This window comes from Ambystoma mexicanum, chromosome 1p, assembly GCF_040938575.1.
Source record: "Ambystoma mexicanum isolate Mex_15411 chromosome 1p, UKY_AmexF1_1, whole genome shotgun sequence".
NCBI classification, from domain to species: Eukaryota; Metazoa; Chordata; class Amphibia; order Caudata; family Ambystomatidae; genus Ambystoma; species Ambystoma mexicanum.
This window is the reverse complement of record NC_090921.1, coordinates 992,156,450-992,174,358: the sequence shown is the minus strand read 5'-3', so window position 1 is coordinate 992,174,358 and position 17,909 is coordinate 992,156,450. Positions and strand designations below refer to the sequence as shown.

Below are 17,909 nucleotides of genomic sequence, written 5' to 3'. Positions count from 1 at the left end.
TGACAGGGTGGGGAGCTCACCATCTCCACCACACAGCTCAGGGTCTCTGGTCTCACTCAGTGGCCAAGAACCACATCAACCTGCTAAAGCTTCTGGCAGTATTCAGAGCGCTTCAGGCGTTCGAGCCCCACCTACTAAACCTGTCAGTGCAAATCCGGACGGACAGCACAACAGCCATGTTCTACCTGAACAAGCAAGGAGGGACTCGCTCGCCAAATCTGTCCAAGCTTGCCCAGAAAATCTGTATATGGGCACTCAGACGGAACATCTTCCTGTCATCACAACATGTTCCAGGGGAGCTCAATTCCCTAGCGGATGCTCTGAGCAGAGACTCCCTCCCAGAGGAACACAAATGGTTTCTACACAGAGAGGTCATAGAAGATATCTTCTCTCAGTGGGGTTTCCCCACTATAGACTTATTCGCCACAAACGAAAACAGACAATGCCCAGGATTTGCATCCAGGTTCCTCAACCAGACTCCCAGGGGAACGCCCTGTGGATGAACTGGTCAGGGATGTTTGCGTATGCTTTTCCACCAACTCCTCATCAGGAAAGTGGTGAACAAGATGAACAGAGAGTCGATGACGCTCGTCCTAGTTGCTCCCATGTGGGCAAGACAACCGTGGTTCCCACACCTACGCAGGATGGCGGTGTGCAAGCCCATCAAACTTCCAGCCTGGTACAACCTACTGTCCCAGCGCCAAGGTCAAACAGTGCACCAGCAAACCAACTCAATGAACCTGGCAGCATGGCTCCTGAGGTCATAGAGTTTGGACATCTCAATTTGCCACAGAGGTGTGGACATCCTAAAGGAATCTAGGAAACCAAACACAAGGCACTTATTTTGACAAGTGGAAGAGGTTCGTTATCTGGTGCCAGAATAGATCAACCCGGTTGATTGCACTCCTTCCACTATTGTTACATACATGCTCCACCTGCTAGATGCAGGATTGGTTTTTAACTCACTGAAAGTACACCTGGCAGCCCTGTCTGCTTACACCACTTCCCATAGCAAGGTTTTGTGGTGGAAAGTACCAGTAGTTAAAGCCTTCATGGAAGGAGTAAAGAGACTTCACCCTCCTATTTCAAACCCACCACCAGGGTGGGACCTTAATGTGGTGCTAGCCAAGCTCATGGGCCCCCCTTTCGAACCCATGCATAAAAGCAGTCTCAAACACCTGACTTATAAAACGGCCTTCTTAGTAGCTATTACTTCTATAAGAAGGGTCAGTGAAATTCAGGCTCTGTCGGTGCAGGATCCCTTCTTTACTGTCCATAAAGGCAAACTGGTTTTACGCACACACCCTAGGTTCTCACCTAAATTTATATCAAAATTCCATGTAAACCACTCCATCGAGCTTCCGGCTTTCTTCCAGGACCCGCAAAGCTCGGCCGAGGTGAAACTACACACCCTAGATGTGCGTAGGGCCGTCCTCTACTATGTAAATAAAACCAGACCGCTAAGAAAAACAGAACAACTGTTTGTCTCTGTAGCTACAGGCAGAGAGGGGGGATCGCGTCTCTAAAGGTGCCATCTCGAAGTGGATTATTAACTGTATCCAGCTGTGTTACTCACTCTCTGAAAGAACTCTGCCTTTCACGGCAAGAGCCCACTCTACTAGAGGCATTGGGGCCACTCTGGCTTTCATTGCAAATGTACCCCTTGACACCATGTGCAAAGCAGCTACTTGGAGCTCTATTCACACTTTTACTCAGCATTACTGCATTGACACCCATTCCAAGGCAGATACACAAGTGGGACAAGCGGTTCTAAGACACTTATTTGCTCATGACCCTTCTCACATCCCACCTCCTTCAGGTACTGCTCGCTAATCTATGCACAGCATGTGATCTAAGCAGATTCCACAAGCCTCAGAAGGCATATATTACTCACCGTAATCGTATTTCTGATGCTTGTATCTGCTTAGATTCACATGTGAACCCACCCTTCCTCCCCTCTGTGAGAAGGCGCATGATTGCTTGTAGTCTTACCTTTCTGTTTATCTGCTTGGATTATCTGTACTCGCGCTACTCCTCATGCTACCTCATGTCAGAAAAAAAAAATACAATCTGAGGATCCTAGAAGCGTGAGGGATCTTGGGTACAGTGGACGTCACACTAGGGATAGTATTACTGGCACGCCCTGTGTCGACGCCCATTTTTGAGTTTCGAAAAACAAACTGTAATACTCTGCAGCTTCCACTAGATGTCGGCCTATGCACAGCATGTGAATCTAAGCAGATACAAGCATCAGAAATACGATTACGGTGAGTAATGTATCCCATATATATATCTATATATCTGAGGCAAGTGGAATCTGCTTAGATGACTTGCTGTGCATAGGCCGACATCTAGTGGAAGCTGCAGAGTATTAGTTTGTTTTTCGAAACTCGAAAAGGGGTTTCGAACCAAGGCGTGCTCGCAGGTACGGAGGGCGGAGCGGGGTGGACTCTCCTCTGCTTGTTCAGAGGGCTTCCCGACGGGCCTGGTTCTGGCTCCTCCGTCGGAGTGCTTGGTAATCTCGTCCTTATCTCGGTACATAAGGATTGGATTGCCAACAAAATGGCCGCCGAGCTATCCTGGGGCTCGGGCAATGGCTGCGACTGACGGGATGGCCGCTCCACTGGGCCCTGTTAGTCATCGTCGCCATCTTCGATCACGTCAGCAGGGACCGTCCCCTGGGATCGAACCTTCTCGAACCTCTCGTTGAGGCCTATGGACCTTTCGTTGAGGCCCTTCTCGGTTTCCACCAGTTCCTCCTCAGAGGCTGATTCCGAGTCTGTAATGGCCACCACTCCCACCCTCTTTTTTAGCCGGGGGCTTCACAGGGGGGTCTTAGCGATGGGCTGGAAAGAGGATTCCCTCCGTGGTGGCAGGGATACTCTGGGCCCAGAGGCCGTTTCCACTGGCGTAGTCTCAGCCGGATCCGTCAGGGTCGCAGCGACCACTTCGGTAGAGGCCTTGGCCGGGTGGATCAAAGCCCTCACCACCATAGGTGTGTCCTGGGCCTTCGCCTTGGGGGGCAGGGTCAGCGCCTCGCTCCCCCTTCGAGATCGACTGGGTCCGCTCCAGCGGCCTACCCGGGTTCTCGGACTTCCTCTTCCCCGAACCAGAGCGCTGGCACATGGTCGAGCGTGCCGGGGAAGTAGCGCCCTGCTTGGCAACCGAAGAGCCCGACCTTTCGGCGCTCCCAGTGCTCGCGGTGCTTGGCTACAAAGGATACAAAGACTGGGACGGCCGATAACGGTGGCGATGACACAGCAGACATCCCGTCGTCATACCCTCCCGCCCCCAGGCGTCTCCAGCCGACGAGGTTGGCTCTTTCCACGCCATGATAACCAGGGCATCCGAGCTCTTCCAGCTCTGCCCTGAAGAACAGAAAGGGGGGTTTCTGTACCAACAACGAGAGGCCAAGAGGAAGACGGTCCTCGCGGTGCCTTTACTCGACAACATCTGGGACGAGGGTCTTGCTGTCCTCAAGAACCCTTCCACGACACCCGCCAAGAGGGACAGGTACGAGAAGAAGTACCGAGTCCCCGATGCTGCCCCCTTATGCCTCAGGGCCCAGCCCACGCCGGACTCGGTCGTCTCGGCAGCGGCTAAGAAGAAGGCAGCGGGCGCAGCGGCTTCAACTTCCACTTCCCCGCCGGACAGCGAGGGCAAGAAGTTGGACTCTATGGGACGATGAGTCATCTCATCGTCTGCGGCAACGATTAAGGCGGCCAATGCCTTAGCGATTGTGGCTCGCTAAGACAGGGAGCTGTGGTTCAAGATGGCTCCCCTGCTAGACTTCCTGCCTGATGACAAAAGCGCAAAGGCCCTAGAAATTCTGCAGGAAGGCGAGGTGGGGTCGGATCACGCCATAACGGTGGCAACGGACATTGGCGATACCGGATTTTGCCAACTGGGCAACGGAGTTTGCCTCCAACGACGAGGATGGCTCCAGGCGACAGACTTTTGCCAGGACGTCCAGACCAGAGTGTTGGAAATTCCGTTGGACGGCAACAACCTTTTTGGTAAGGCAGTGGATGAGTCTCTACAGGCCATCAAGACCGACTCAGAGACACCCCTGGCCCTTGGGGTGCTTCAGCAGCGACGGCCCTTTCGGAGCTGCGGAGGCAGACAGGGTGCCTCCAAAGGATCCAGCGGTGGCTCCTCCACTTACCGCCAGGCGGCCCGCTCCTCTTCCCAGGAGGCCTACAGAGGTTGCGGCCTGCAAGGGGGATCCCGCCGTCGCCAAGGCGGCAAGGCCGCCTCCAAGCAAGACTGACCCGGCCGGGTTGTCGGGCCCCCACCGAAGCACCCCGGTGGGAGGCCGGCTGACGAAGTTCGTCAGTGTGGGAGTCCATCTCCACCGATCGTTGGGCGTTGGACTCCCTGGCCAACAGGCACTCGCTGGAATTCCAAAAGTGCCCTCGCATTCCTCCCGTGGCCAGGAAGGAGAATAGCGTCCCTCTCCTGCTGTTGGAGGTAAAGGCGGTGCTCAAGAAAGGTGCCATCGAGCTGGTCCCCAGGAGGCTCTGGGGCTCCGGAGTGTACTCAAGGTACTTCCTCGTCAGAAAGAAGACAGGCGGTTGGCGCCCCATCCTGGACTTGCGTCGGTTAAACAAATACATCAAGGTGCAGAAATTCAGGATGGTCACCCTCCTGCACGTGCTGGGACAGCTGGAGGAAGGCGACTTCCTATCGTCGTTGGACCTGGAGGATGCTTACTTCCACATCCCCATTCTAAAAAGGCACAGGAATTTCCTCAGGTTCGTGGTTCAGGGACGTCACTACCAATTCAGGGCCCTACCGTTCGGATTAAATTTCGGCACCCAAGGTTTTCACCAAGTGCCTGGCACCAGTGGCGGCGCGGCTGCGCCTGCAGGGGATCCATGTCTACCCCTACCTGGACGACTGGCTAATCCGGGCAAGGACAAGGGAACTCGCCTTCGAACATACGGCGAGGACCGTCCAGTTACTCACAGAGCTGGGGTTCGCCATCAACTACCCCAAATCCCACCTGGTTCCATCGCAAGTAGCACTATTTCTTTGAGCGAAGCTCGATACAGTGGGGCAATTGGCCTCCCCTTCAGAGGAGAGGACCAAGACCATCCTGGGCAAGGTGCGGTGCCTGTTAGCCACGGACGTGGCCAGGTTGAGGTCCATCAAGTCCCTTCTCGGGATGATGTCATCATGCATCTACCTTATACCCCTTTGCAGACTTCAGATGCGTCCGCTACAGGAGTTCCTCAACGCCCACTGGTTTCAGGCGACGGGCTGCTTCGAGGACTGGATCCCTCTCGATGAGGAGTTCTGTCAGGCGATCCTATGGCGGGGCACCCGGGCTCACCTCACTACAGGCACGGACTTTCAAACCCCGGCGTTTCAGGAGACGGTGATGACTGACACCTCTCTGGAGGGTAGGGGGGGCCCACACCAGAGATCTCCACGCAAGAAGCAAGGCCCAGGATCGGTGGCACTGGGCCATCGCCCAGGGGATGTTTCTGGTTCCCTTCCACTTGGCAGGAATAAAAAAACACCATCGCCGACTCACTCAGCAGGGAGCTGCGCTCGTGCCACGAGTGGGAACTGCGACAGGATCAAGTGGATCGGCTCTTCCAACGATGGGGCAAACCCCAGATCGACCTGACAGCGACGATCTCCCAAGTGCCAGAGGTTCGCCAGCAGGTTCCCACACCCGAGGAGCATGGGCGATGCTTTCTCGTTCCCCTGGGACGGCCTGTTTCTATACGCGTTCCCTCCGCTGCCGTTGCTGCTCCGCCTCATCAACCAGCTCAAGAGGTCCAGGTGCAGGATGATCCTCGTCGCACCGGCGTGGCCGAGGCAGATCTGTTTCCTGGACCTTCTGGAATGGTCAACGTCCCCAGCAGTCAAGCTGCCAGCGGACGTGGATCTTCTCTCCAGGGAAGGAAGCGCCATTCTCCATCACGGCCCACAGTCGCTGAACTTGCAGGCCTGGCTCCTGCAGCACTAGAGTTTGGAGGGTACGATATACCGGCTGATTGCAGAGAGGTTCTTGCAAAAGCCAGGGGTCCTCGACTCTAGTGTTACGGTCAAAAATGGAAGAGTCTCACTGTCTGGTGCCGTGCACAGAAGATTAACCCTCTGCGGATTAGGGCCCCTCAAGTACTGCCGTACCTGTCGCTGACCAAAGCTGGACTGGCTCACACCTCCATCAAAATATATCTGGCTGCCATCTCCCGATGTACCAGGACTACGGGACGGGCGTCCTTGTGGTCTCTTCGCTTGGTGAAGGAATTTATGAAGGGACTATTTCGATCGTTCCCGCCGGTGCGAACAGGTTGCGCAGCACTGCTTTGCCGACCCTGGACTCCTCCCTGGAATCCCGATCGACGCAGTAGAATCTCGTGAAGGTGTGCGTCGACCTCCACGTAGCAGCCCTGCAGATGTCCAGCAGGGGAACACCAGATAGGAACGCCGTAGTAGCAGCGATCGCTCTGGTCGAATGGGCTCTCGGACGGCCTGGCAGTGGTCGGTTAGCCAACCGGTGGCAGTGCATGATGCAGCCGGAGAGCCATCTGGAAATAGAAGACTTCGAGAGAGCCTTCCCTTGATTCACAGGTCCAAAGTTCACAAACGGCTCTGATGTCCTCCGAAAACTCTTTGTGCGGTCCGCGTAGAACTTCAGCGCTCTAGCCACATTCAGCGAGTGCAAAGTCCTCTCGGCCGGCGACGAAGGAGACGGGAAGAAAACAGGTAACACCAGGGGCTCGTTAAGATGGAAGTCCGACGGTACCTTGGGCATAAAGGAGGGGTGCGTCCTAAGCACCACCCTCGAGGCATGGAAAGTCAAGTACGGTGCTTTGCAGGATAGGGCCTGGATCTCTCCCACTCGTTGTGCGGAGGTAATGGCCACCAGGAATGCAGTCTTCCACGACACAAACTTCATCGGTGCGGAGTGGATCGGCTCGAATGGGGGCCCCCATGAGCCTAGTCAGCACCACGTTAAGTTACCACGCTGGGGCCGGGGCCTTCACCGGCGGGAACGACCGGAACAGTCCTTTCATAAACTCTTTCACCAGTCGATGGGACCACAGGGACGTCCGTCCTGTGGTTCTGGTATATCTGGAGATCGCCGCCAGATGAATCTTAATGGAGGCATGGGCTAGCCCAGCCTTTGCCAGCGATGGCAGGTACGGCAGCCCCTGAGGGGACGTAATCCGTAGGGGGTTGATCTTCTGTGCTCGGCACCAGATAGAGAACCTCTTCCACTTGTGACCGTAGCATTTGAGAGTCGAGGACGCCCTGGCCTTTGCAAGAACCTCTCTGCAGTCAGCCGGTATATCGTACCCTCCAAACTCTAGCGTTGCAGGAGCCAAGCCTGCAGGTTCAGATGGCGCCTCCTTCTCTGGAGAGAAGATCCGCGTCCGCCGACAGCTTGATGGATGGGGACGTTGACAAGTCCAGAAGGTCCGGGAACCAGATCTGCCTCGGCCACGCTGGTGCGACGAGGATCATCCTGCACCGGGACCTCGTGAGCTGGTTGATGAGTCGAAGCAGCAACGGAGGGAACGCATACAGGTATAGGCCATCCCAGGGGAACGAGAACGCATAGCCCATGCTTCTCGGCTGGGGAAACCTGCTGGCGAACCTCTGGCACTTCGAGTTCGTCGCTGTTGCGAACAGGTCGATTTGGGGTTTGCCCCATCATTGGAAGAGTTGATCCACCTGATCCTGGCGCAGCTCCCACTCGTGACACGCGCGCAGCTCCCTGCTGAGCGAGTCGGTGATGGTGTTTCTTTCTCCTGCCAGGTGGAAGGGAACCAGGAACATCCCCTGGGCGACCGCCCAGTGCCACAGATCCTGTGCCTCCTTGGATAGGACTGGGGATCTGGTACCTCCTTGCTTCCGTATGTAAAACATTGTCGTGGTGTTGTCTGTGAAGATCCGCACCACCTTGCCCTTGAGCGATGGGAGGAACGATTTGAGAGCCCAGAACAAGGCTCGGAGTTCCAGGATGTTGATGTGCAGGAGCTTCTCCTCCGGGAGCCAGAGGCCTCTTGCGTGGAGATCTCCGGTGTGGGCGCCCCAACCTTCCAGGGAAGCGTCCGTCGTCACCGTCTCCTGGTACGCCGGCGTCTGAAAGTCCTTGCCCGCCGTGATGTGCGCTCGTACGCCCCACCACTGAATCGCCCGCCGGAACACCTCGTTGAGGGGGACCCTGTCTTCGAAGGTGCCCGTCGCCTGCATCCAACGGGCGTCGAGAAATTCTTGAAGAGGGCGCATCTGTAGTCTGCATAGGCGCACCAGCTAGATGCAAGAGGACATCATCCCCAGGAGGGACTTGATGGACCTCACCCTGGCCACATCCGTGGCTAGCAGGCGCTGCACTTTGCCCAGAATGGTCTTCGTCCGTTCTTCCGACGGTGCCGCCAGGCGCCTCACTGTATTGAGCTTCGCTCCCAGAAACCGGGCCACCTGCGACGGCACCAGGTGGGACTTTGGGTAATTTATGGCGAATCCCAGGTCTGTGAGTAGCTGGACGGTCCTCGCAGTGTGCTCGACGGCGAGTTCCCTCGTCCTTGAGCGGATGAGCCAGTCGTCCAGGTAGGGGTAGGCTTGGATCCCCTGCAGGCGCAGCCGCACCGCCACCGGTGCTAGGCACTTGGTAAAGACCCTGGGGGCCGACTTCAATCCGAACGGCAGTGCTCTGAATTGGTAGTGGCGTCCCTGGACGACGAACCTGTCATGATGCCTACCCCCGGAGCACCAGGCCAGGCCCAGCACCCCCGGGAGCAGGCATCACACCCTCGGGTAAAAGCCCAGCGGCCCTTTATAGGGGCTCTTTGGACTCTGTCCTGGCGCCAGGCTCATGTTGGACATCAGTCCTGGCGCCATAGGCGCCAGACTCATAAGGGGAAGTGTTTGGTGCACTTACCTGAAGCAGACCATGCTGCACACTCACCTGATGCAGACCATGCTGCATGAAGAACCAAGCCAAATGAGGCTTAGGAGGGACTATTTTTCTGTGGAACTATTTTGTTACTGGGTGGGGCTGTGGAAGAATACTCACCTGGAACTTCTCCCAAAGCTATTTAAGCCACGCCCGGACAGCCACACGTGCTTCGCGTTGTTCTGCATCCCAGCAGCTGAACGCTCACCGTGTCTGCTCCTGCACCTGGACTCCAGCCACACCCGCCTCGAACCTGGAACACCTGTAAGGGAATAAGAGAAGAGAAAGGTGAAAACCAAGAACTTATTCAACCTTTATACCTGCATCCGGAATCTTCACGCCAGCATTCCTGAAGGAAGACTTCCATTTAAAAGCACTGCGTTGCTCGCTGCAGCGCCGCGCTTCACTCACCTGTTCCCGAGACGCCGCCCGGCTCCATCGCGGCTCTCAGCACCGGTCGCCACATCTCTGCACCTAGGGGAGAGAAGAAGAGACAAAAGGTGAGCAAGGGAACACAAGAGGAAAGCCGAATTTTCAGCCATATTACTTACCGGCTTTTCTTGGTGAACCATTCCACATCTCGGGTCGGCGCTGCATCTTTGGCAGGTACCGCACCCCGACCCCTATGGGGAAAGGACAAAAGACATTACTGGGGAATTATAAAGACATTTAGAGGGGTCGCCCTCATCATTAACTCACCTGATTTTACCATCGGCAATTTAACCCCTCAATGCATCGCCTTTGTTCTGCACCTGAAATAAAGGACAGAAAAGACAACATAAAAGGAGGCTCTCACTTGAACTTTTGCATCTTCATACTTACGGCGTATCGCTCAGAAAAGTCAAGTGGATGTGCCAGCGCCATTCTGAAAACCAGTGAAGTAACTGGATGAACGCGCGCCCCTGCACCAGAAGCAGGTTGGAGAGTTCATCCTTCCAAACCATAAGGTGAGCTTAAACCGGGGGTTTTGGAGGAATCCGAGAAGAACGAAGGTGGAAAGGGGGGAGCAAGCACACTATTCAGCAGACAGTTAATCCCCTTTCTCATCTGCAGAAGGATATTCCTACGGGCCCGACAAGCAAGATTTGGGGGTCCTGTTCAATCAGTGATCCGAATTCTGCACATCACGCTTGAAGAGGCCACAGCAACCCAGACCAGCGCCTCCGTGGGAGCCAGGTGAGCGTTACAGAACCTGAGGAACTTTCAGTGACTTCTGAGGATGGGAACGTGGAAGTATGCATCCTCCAGGTCCAGCGACGATAGAAAGTCGCCTTCCTCCAGCTGTCCCAGCACGTGCTGGAGGGTGACCATCCTGAACTTTTGTGACCTGATGTATTTGTTCAAACGACGAAGGTCCAGGATGGGGCGCCAGCCGCCCGTCTTCTTCCTGACGAGGAAGTACCTTGAGTACACCCCAGAGCCTCTTCGGGACGGGCTCGATGGCGCCTTTCCTGAGCATCGCCCGTACCTCCAACAGCAGTTGCGGGACGTGATTTTCCTTCCTGGCCACAGGTCGAATGTGAGGGCACTTCTTCAGGAATTCGATAGTGTCCTCTTGCCAGGGTATCCAGCACCCAACGATGGGTGGAGATGGACTTCCACACGCCGACGAACTTCGTCAGCCGGCCTCCCACGGGGTGCTTCGGTGGGGGCCCGAGGCCACGGCCGGTTCAGTCCTGCTTGGAGGTGGTGGCCTTGCCGCCCTGGCCACCTTGCCGACGGCGGCGAGGCGCTCCCTGCTTGCTGCGACCCCTGTAAGCCTCCTGAGACGAGGAGCGTGCCGCCTGGCGGTAGGACGACGAGCCACCGCTGGATCCCTTGGAGGCCCTCCGTCTGCCTCTGGAGCTCCGAAAGGGCCGTCGTTGCTGAAGGGCTCCTAGGGCGCGGGCCGTCTCCGTCTTTATGGCTTGGAGGGATTCGTCCACCGCCTTCCCGAACAAGTTGCTGCCGTCGAACGGCATGTCCAACACCCTGGTCTGGACGTCCTGACGTAAGTCGGTCACCCGGAGCCAACCCCGTCGTTGTAGGCAAACTCCATTGCCCAGCTGGCGGAACCTGGTATCGGCAATATCGGTTGCCACCGTTATGGCGTAGTCGACGCCACCTCGCCTTCTTGAAGTATTTCCAGGGCCTCGGACCTCTTGTCGTCCGGTAGGAAGTCCAATATGGGGGCCAGCTTAAACCAGAGCTCCCTTTCGTAACGGGCCACGATCGCCAGGGCGTTGGCCGCTTTGATCGTCGCCGCTGCCGCCGACGAAATGACCCGTCGCCCAATGGTGTCCAACTTCTTTCCCGCGCCGTCCGGAGGGGAATTCGACGTTGAGGCTCCTGACCCCGCCGCTTTCTTCTTCGCCGCCACCGAGACGACTGAGTCTGGCGTTGGCTGGGCCCTGAGGCACAGGGGAGCGGTCTCGGGGACCCGGTACTTCTTCTCGTACCGGTCCCGTTTGGCTGGTGCCGTGGAGAGGTTCTTGAGTACAGACAGGCCCTCCTCCCAGATGTCATCGATCAGAGGCACCGCGATGACCGTCTTCCTCTTGGCCTCCCGGCGCCGATAGAGGAAACCTTCCTTTTTCTGCTCCTCCGGGCAGAGCTGGAACAATTCGGACGCCCTGGCGATCATGGCGTGGAATGAGCCAATCTCGTCGGGCGCAGATGCCTGTGCGACGGGAGACCCGTTCCGTCGCCCTCAGAACCCGTCGTCCAGCCCACCGCACCCTCATCTCCCGACTTGTGGGAGGATGAGGAGGGAACTGCAGGCCTTACGGGGGCGAGTGGAGGAGAGGGTTCGGTCCTCTGTTGTTTGTTCTGAGGACTTCCCGACGGGCCAGGTTGCGGGTCCTCCGGCCTGGGCGTGGTAATCTCGTCCTTCTCTCAGAGCATAAGGACTGGATCGCAAACAAAATGGCCGCGAGCTATCCTGAAGCCTAGGTTCCGGCTGCGCCGGAAGGGAAGGCTGCTCTTCCTCGCAATCGTCGTCTTCCTCGGTTTTCTCCCGAGGATCTTCCTTGCGGGACCGAACCTTCTCGAAATGTACTTCGAGATTACTCGCGACCTCGGTCAGTTCCCCCTCCGAGGCTGACTCCGAGCTCGAGGAGGCTACCGTGCCCCCTCCCCCCCCTGTTCCATCATGGGGGCCATGACGATGGGCAAAAAAGGGATTCCCTCCTTGGCGGCAGGGAAACTAGTCCCGGAGGCAGTCTACGCTGGCGGGGTCTCTGCCGGCTTGGCCAGAGTCGCCGCCATCGCCTCGATAGAGGCCTTTGCCTGCTGGGTAGGGGCCTTCACCTCCTTAGGGGGAGGGGCGACGCCTCGCTCCCCCTCTCCCGAGATCGGACGGGGCTTCTACCGAAGCTTACCCGGGGTCTCGGACTTACTCTTCCCCGAACCGGAGCGCTGGCTTGTGGTTGATGGTGCCTGGGGAGGGGCGCCCTGCCTGGCGACCGAAGAGCCCGACCTTTCGGCGCTCCCAGAGCCAGCGGACTCGCAGCGCTTGGCCTGGTGTTGGGCCCCCGTCGCCGGGGCGCCCGCACAGGACTTAGAAGCCCGCTCGGACACTCTCTTCTTCTTCTCACCCGTCAAGCCCTTCTCCAACCAGCTGGCGAGACGAGATTGACGGTCCCTCATGGTCCGCTCCGACAAGTTCTTGCAGAACTGGCAGTCCTTCTCTACATGAGTCTTGTCCCCATTAAGACAGAGGCATCGCGAATGTTCGTCCTCCTTAAACACATTCTGCAGCCCGCATCCAGGGAAGCTGCGAAACAGCTTGGGTCCGGGTGATGAACTCGCATCCTGGGCCATCTCGAAGTAGGCCGCGAATCTTCTGGGATCCCCCAAGAGGTTGATTCAACGAAATCTTCTCCCTTGAGGGGCGTAGGAAAATCCCGCAACGGGTACCCGTTAACGGGAGTAGAGATGGTGGAGCTTGAGGCTCGATTAACTGAAAAAATGTAAAAATTCACCTGAAAAGGCACGAAACACGCAGTAAAAGCTCGAGAGCACGAGGACTCCCAACACTTGAACGTGCGGTAAAAATCTGAAGATGGCTGCCAAAGGCGGGGCTTAGGGAGATGGCAGTCATTGGCTGTGGTCAGTATGACGCAGAGATCAGTGATTGCTTACTACTACGAAAGACAGATCAGAAACGAAACGGATACTGATTTTTTCTTTACCGAGGATTCCCAGCCTGACGGGGAATATTCATGAGCATGTGAATCCATGCCAGACCCATGCTGGAGAACAACATTTACAGGTAAGTAACTTGTTCCTTCTCAGTTAAGTACATAGACTCAATAAGATTTCCAACATTTCCATTTGCATTTTGTTATGCTAATGGAAATATTGTGGCGTTCATCCCACGTTCCAGGGACTGGAAAGGTGGATATACCGGCCCAGCAGCCTAAGTTATCAGCCCGAGGTCTCCAGACCATTATCCCCCCCCATTGCATCCCCTGTAATGAGGGATGAAGGCCATTGGCACCCTAGGTTCCCAAAGTGGGAACCCAGGGTGCCAAAAAAGGATTTTCCAAGATGGCCACCATGGAAAGGGAAGGTGGTGGGGGTTCCATACAGGGCCCCTCTTCGCTTTCCATGGCAGCCTGCAGAATGCAAAGAGAAAACCCTATGACCATATTACTACGAGCACATTTTTCTTCCCTTTCAAACCTATCCCAATTTCGAACAATTTTACCACAAAGCTGGTCCCAGAACTTTGATATAAATTCTTTCTTGTGTCTTTCTCTAAACTCCTAACCCAGGTCGGGGATCCTTTGTTCGTCCTTTTGGCGGGCATCTGCCAAGAAGCCCTCCTTTCAGCGCCACGGAGTCTGGGGTGGATCCATTGTGTGGGAGGTGAAGTTGGACCCCTGGACAGAGTTGCCTCAGCAACCTATGTCGCGCTCTGCCCTGATAGGCTGGAGGGTCTCCCGCCAGGATGACCACTCTACTGTGTGAGTGACAGCTAGGCTGTATGAATGGGGATCTTTTTGCATAAAAGCATGGTCCTGAGGACTGGAAGAGCAAGAAGTCGCCACTGGAACTACAAAGCTGAAGAGGAGAGAAGCCAAAGACATCTGCAACGACTGAACCACCGGTGAAGCCCTGCTGCAGCGTCTCACCACTTTTCTCCACACAACGAGAGAAGATCTTCATCTGCAAGAGCCTTCGTCCCTTGAGCTGGTGGGGCCAACCAGTTTGCCAATCGCCTTCCTGGACCTGCCTTGGTCGAATCGCCAGTACCCTGTACTCGGAGACCGGATATCCAGGCACCCGTCCAGCTGGACCGCGATTTAAAGGAGCGTACCTTTTATTCGTTGGGCAGCACCGCGGCTGGTTTCATCCCTGGGCAGTCTAGTAACTGGAAACTTACTCCACAAGAGCCTCTCTTCCTCTGCTGGATCTCCCAAATTGCAGGAACTGCCAGGAACAACCGCCACCGCAGGAGCCTCTTCTACATTTCAAGGTACATTGTTCCGCCAGGCCGCCCTTTTCGCGTGGTAGTGCTAAAGTTGTTTTAAATCCTTTACCTACCTGTTGGGTTGGCCGCCCCTATCCTCTAACATTGTCTTTCACCTTCTGCATCCACCTTTTCGAATCGTTAACCAAAGACTTGACTGCAGCTACAAGAACATTTTGCTCCTGGGCCCTTTGCCCTGTACCACTTACTCTGGCACAGGCCTATTGACTCTGGCTAAATTTGTTAGAACTGCCTTCTGTAGATTGCTTCTCAACTAGAACTGTCTTGAAAACCTCCATATACATTCTTCCATAAGGATAAGTTTATTCTTAAAGTATGACCTTAGTTTCTGCCAAAAATAGTCTTTCATTTGTCCCAAAGGATAGTTTTGCCCATGTTCTATCCCCCTCCTAATCATGGAAAGGTAGAGGAGAGGTTACATATACTGGGATCTATTCAGGCCCTTACTGTGATGTGTGTGTGCCCTCTGTATGTGCCCTCTGTATGTGCCCTCTGTATGTGGGTCTCATTGTTTGACTGTTTTATTTACCAGTTGGGTCAATCTGTGATACAAAGTAGTACATGTTGTGGGGAAAACTGTTCAAACCAATGTTCTGCCTTGGTGATTCTTTACTTGTGACTGTACTTTTACTTGTTTAGAACCGGTTTCCTCACCTACATTAAGATTCTAAGGTATAGGACTTGCTGCTAGGATTTAGTCCTGACACTGTCTTTAGGTTTGAAAAGGGTCATTCCCAAGGCCCTTAACTGTTTTTATGTACTGTCTAACTCTGCTAGACTTTTTATGGTACTTATTTGTAATTATGGTGGCTTTCAGTCTAACTCCCTAATAGTGTATATTTTTCTTCATACCTTTGTGGTGGTCTTTTTGTGTTATGTAATGTTGTAATGTGCCAAACTGTACCTACTAGCTTTTTGCCTCACCTGAGTGAAGCCTTACTGCTGCCAAATGGGAAGATTTTGATAATCCACGATGGTCTCCCTGTTTTTACGTTAACTGAGTTTCCACACCTCAGCAGAGGTCTTTGGAACAGTCCGACCGGGGGTTGGGGACATAGAGGGGGGCGAGGGAGAATGTGGGGAACTAGTTAGGACATTTAAAGATCTGCATGCAAGTTCGAGCCACAGCCAAGGGCTTTCTCCCCTGTCCACATGTCCTTAAAGAATGTTAAGCGGTGTAACACATTTGGGTGATATGAATAGTGATGTGGATAAGTGACAATTTTGACACATTGTTAATGTGGCTCGATATGGTAAAGTGTTACTGCTTATTGAACATCTTTTCAGTTGGAGCTTAACATTTGTTTTTAGACCATGTCCTGGGAAAGCATTTAATGAAATTATTAAACTAATTTTATTCCACTTTGCCTTCTTGCAGTCCATGGAGAATGGTTTGAATTACATGGCAGTTGCATTTGCCATGCAGCTGGTGAAGATACTTCTGGTGGATGAGCGAAGTGTGGGCCATGTCACTGAGGCAGATCTCTTTCACACAATTGAGACGTTAATGAGGATTAATGCGCACTCAAGGGTCAACGCTCCTGAAGGGTGAGCTACAAGCAGACTTTGTTACGAATTGTCGGTAAGGGCATGCCCTCCTTAAGAGTAAATGTTTAAAGGTTTTTTCAGAACCTTCACTCTGGTATCTGGTTCTGTGAAGCTGACATAGTGGACCTGCAATGGCTTGTTAAACTTTGGTCTCACCAAACTCTCAGGTTAGCATAGGCTGAGCAGTAAGGCTTAGATTTATGAGTTCAATGGTTTGTTTGCATGTACAGTTAGCATCGAATAAAGTTAAGTAATTGAATGTACACGAATATAGAAAAATATACTAGTAAAACCACACATACATAAGGTCAGTACTACCAATGCTCACTATGCAAAAGAACATCTAAATAAATGTCTGGATGGTAACCCACACATGGGACATTTCTATTCAGTACAGCAAAGCTTGGACAATATTAATCAAACTAAAGTGGGAGGGAAAACACAATTCAAATGGGTGAACTGTGTTTTTCAGAGTGAGCCCATATGGAGGGTTTTGAGAGGCTAACCTAGGTGATGAGCAAGGACTGGTCACTCGTGGTCAAACTCTGTCAAGGTAGCGTAGGCTGAGCATGAAGACAAAATTGAAAGATCAGAAGCTGGTGTGCATGTCCAGTTAACACTTGGAGAAAGCCAAGTACTACGTTCCACAGAACGCTTGAAAAATATATTCTGATGTTTGTTAATCTGCTTAGAATCACATGCTGTGCATAGTCCGACATCAGTGGTCACTGCGGAGTATTGCATTTTGTTTTTCGTAGTCGAAAAGGGGACGTCGACAAGGCGTGTCTGTAACACTATACCTATAGTGATGTGCGGTGTACCCACAATCCCTCACGCGTCGAGGTCCCTCAGATTGTTTTTTTCCGCCCAGATATTGGTCGCCTTTACGCGGAGCTCCTCGAGAGACATTGCAAATTCATTTACTCGACCTTTGGTCATTATTTATTAATATAGATTACATAAGATCCCTCCCTCGACGTAGCTGCAAAGCTTTTTCTCCGCCGAGCAAGAACTTCGACGCGGGGACGAGACAGAGGAGATCCTTCGGCGCTGCCGAACACGTGGCCTGGCCTCGCCGGCCATAAGACGGTAGGCAGAGTGGGGTCGTGGACATTTCTTGTTTCTCTCTGAGAATGCCTTTCCTTTTCCCCCTCCCTTTCCCTCGGGGTTGTTATCACAGTGAAAGATTTCCTCAGCTATGGAGAGGACACCCATAAGGTTTTGCCTGCGTTGCAAGGGCAAGTTTACCTGGAAAGACCAGCATAAACGGTGTAACCATTGCTTGCCCCTCGACCACAAGGAAGACGGCTGTGCGGCTTGTCAGCTTCTTAAGCCTAAAACACTAAAGGACCGCAAGGTCAAAAGGGTTGCGTCCTATGCCATGTCGAGGTCCGATTCCTCACCCCCCGCCGCCGAAAGTGACGAAGAATGTGATAACCCGACATCAGTTAGGGAACTCGTAGACCTCTCTAAGGAACGCTCACGCTCCTCGTCGACTTTCCCCGGCCCCGACAAGTTCGGCTCACTCCCTGCTTATGGGGATAAACACCCCGGCGACACTGACGCACACAAAAAACACTCCCATAAACACATAACCCACGGCTCTTCTTCGACGAAGAAACCATCAGCGCCAACGGAGACGCAGGTTCCACCGGCGTCGTCCTCAGACCGTAAGTCTTAAGCCCCCCTCGCAGACGAGACCAGCGACTGGGCTTCCCCCAGATAAGGGCGCTACCCCCAAACCGCCAGACGAAGCGCTCCGTCAGAGCGCCCGTCGCCGTAGAACGCGCGATGCCCGTAACGTCAATACCGGAGCTCTCCACAGACAGATAAGTCGTCGAGAGCCTGACGAGGATCGTTTCCGCCGATAGCCAGAAGCAGACGGCGAAAGATACGCCGAATACCGCTCAGAAGGCTAGAGAAACGCTGAAAAGGCCTGAAGGAAGGCAGCAACTGCCCCCCTTC

The 17,909-nt window shown here is 54.2% G+C and overlaps 1 protein-coding gene across 7 annotated transcripts in view; it reads left to right on the top strand.

Annotated features, from left to right (window-relative positions):
• CNOT1 (CCR4-NOT transcription complex subunit 1) overlaps positions 1-17,909 on the top strand; it is a 2,171,110-nt gene that overhangs the window by 1,586,481 nt on the left and 566,720 nt on the right. For all 7 annotated transcript variants that reach the window (XM_069654650.1, XM_069654658.1, XM_069654642.1 and 4 more), the window contains one exon: positions 15,775-15,944. In XM_069654650.1, coding sequence (XP_069510751.1) covers positions 15,775-15,944 — 170 coding nt within the window. The remainder of the gene's footprint in view (positions 1-15,774; positions 15,945-17,909) is intronic.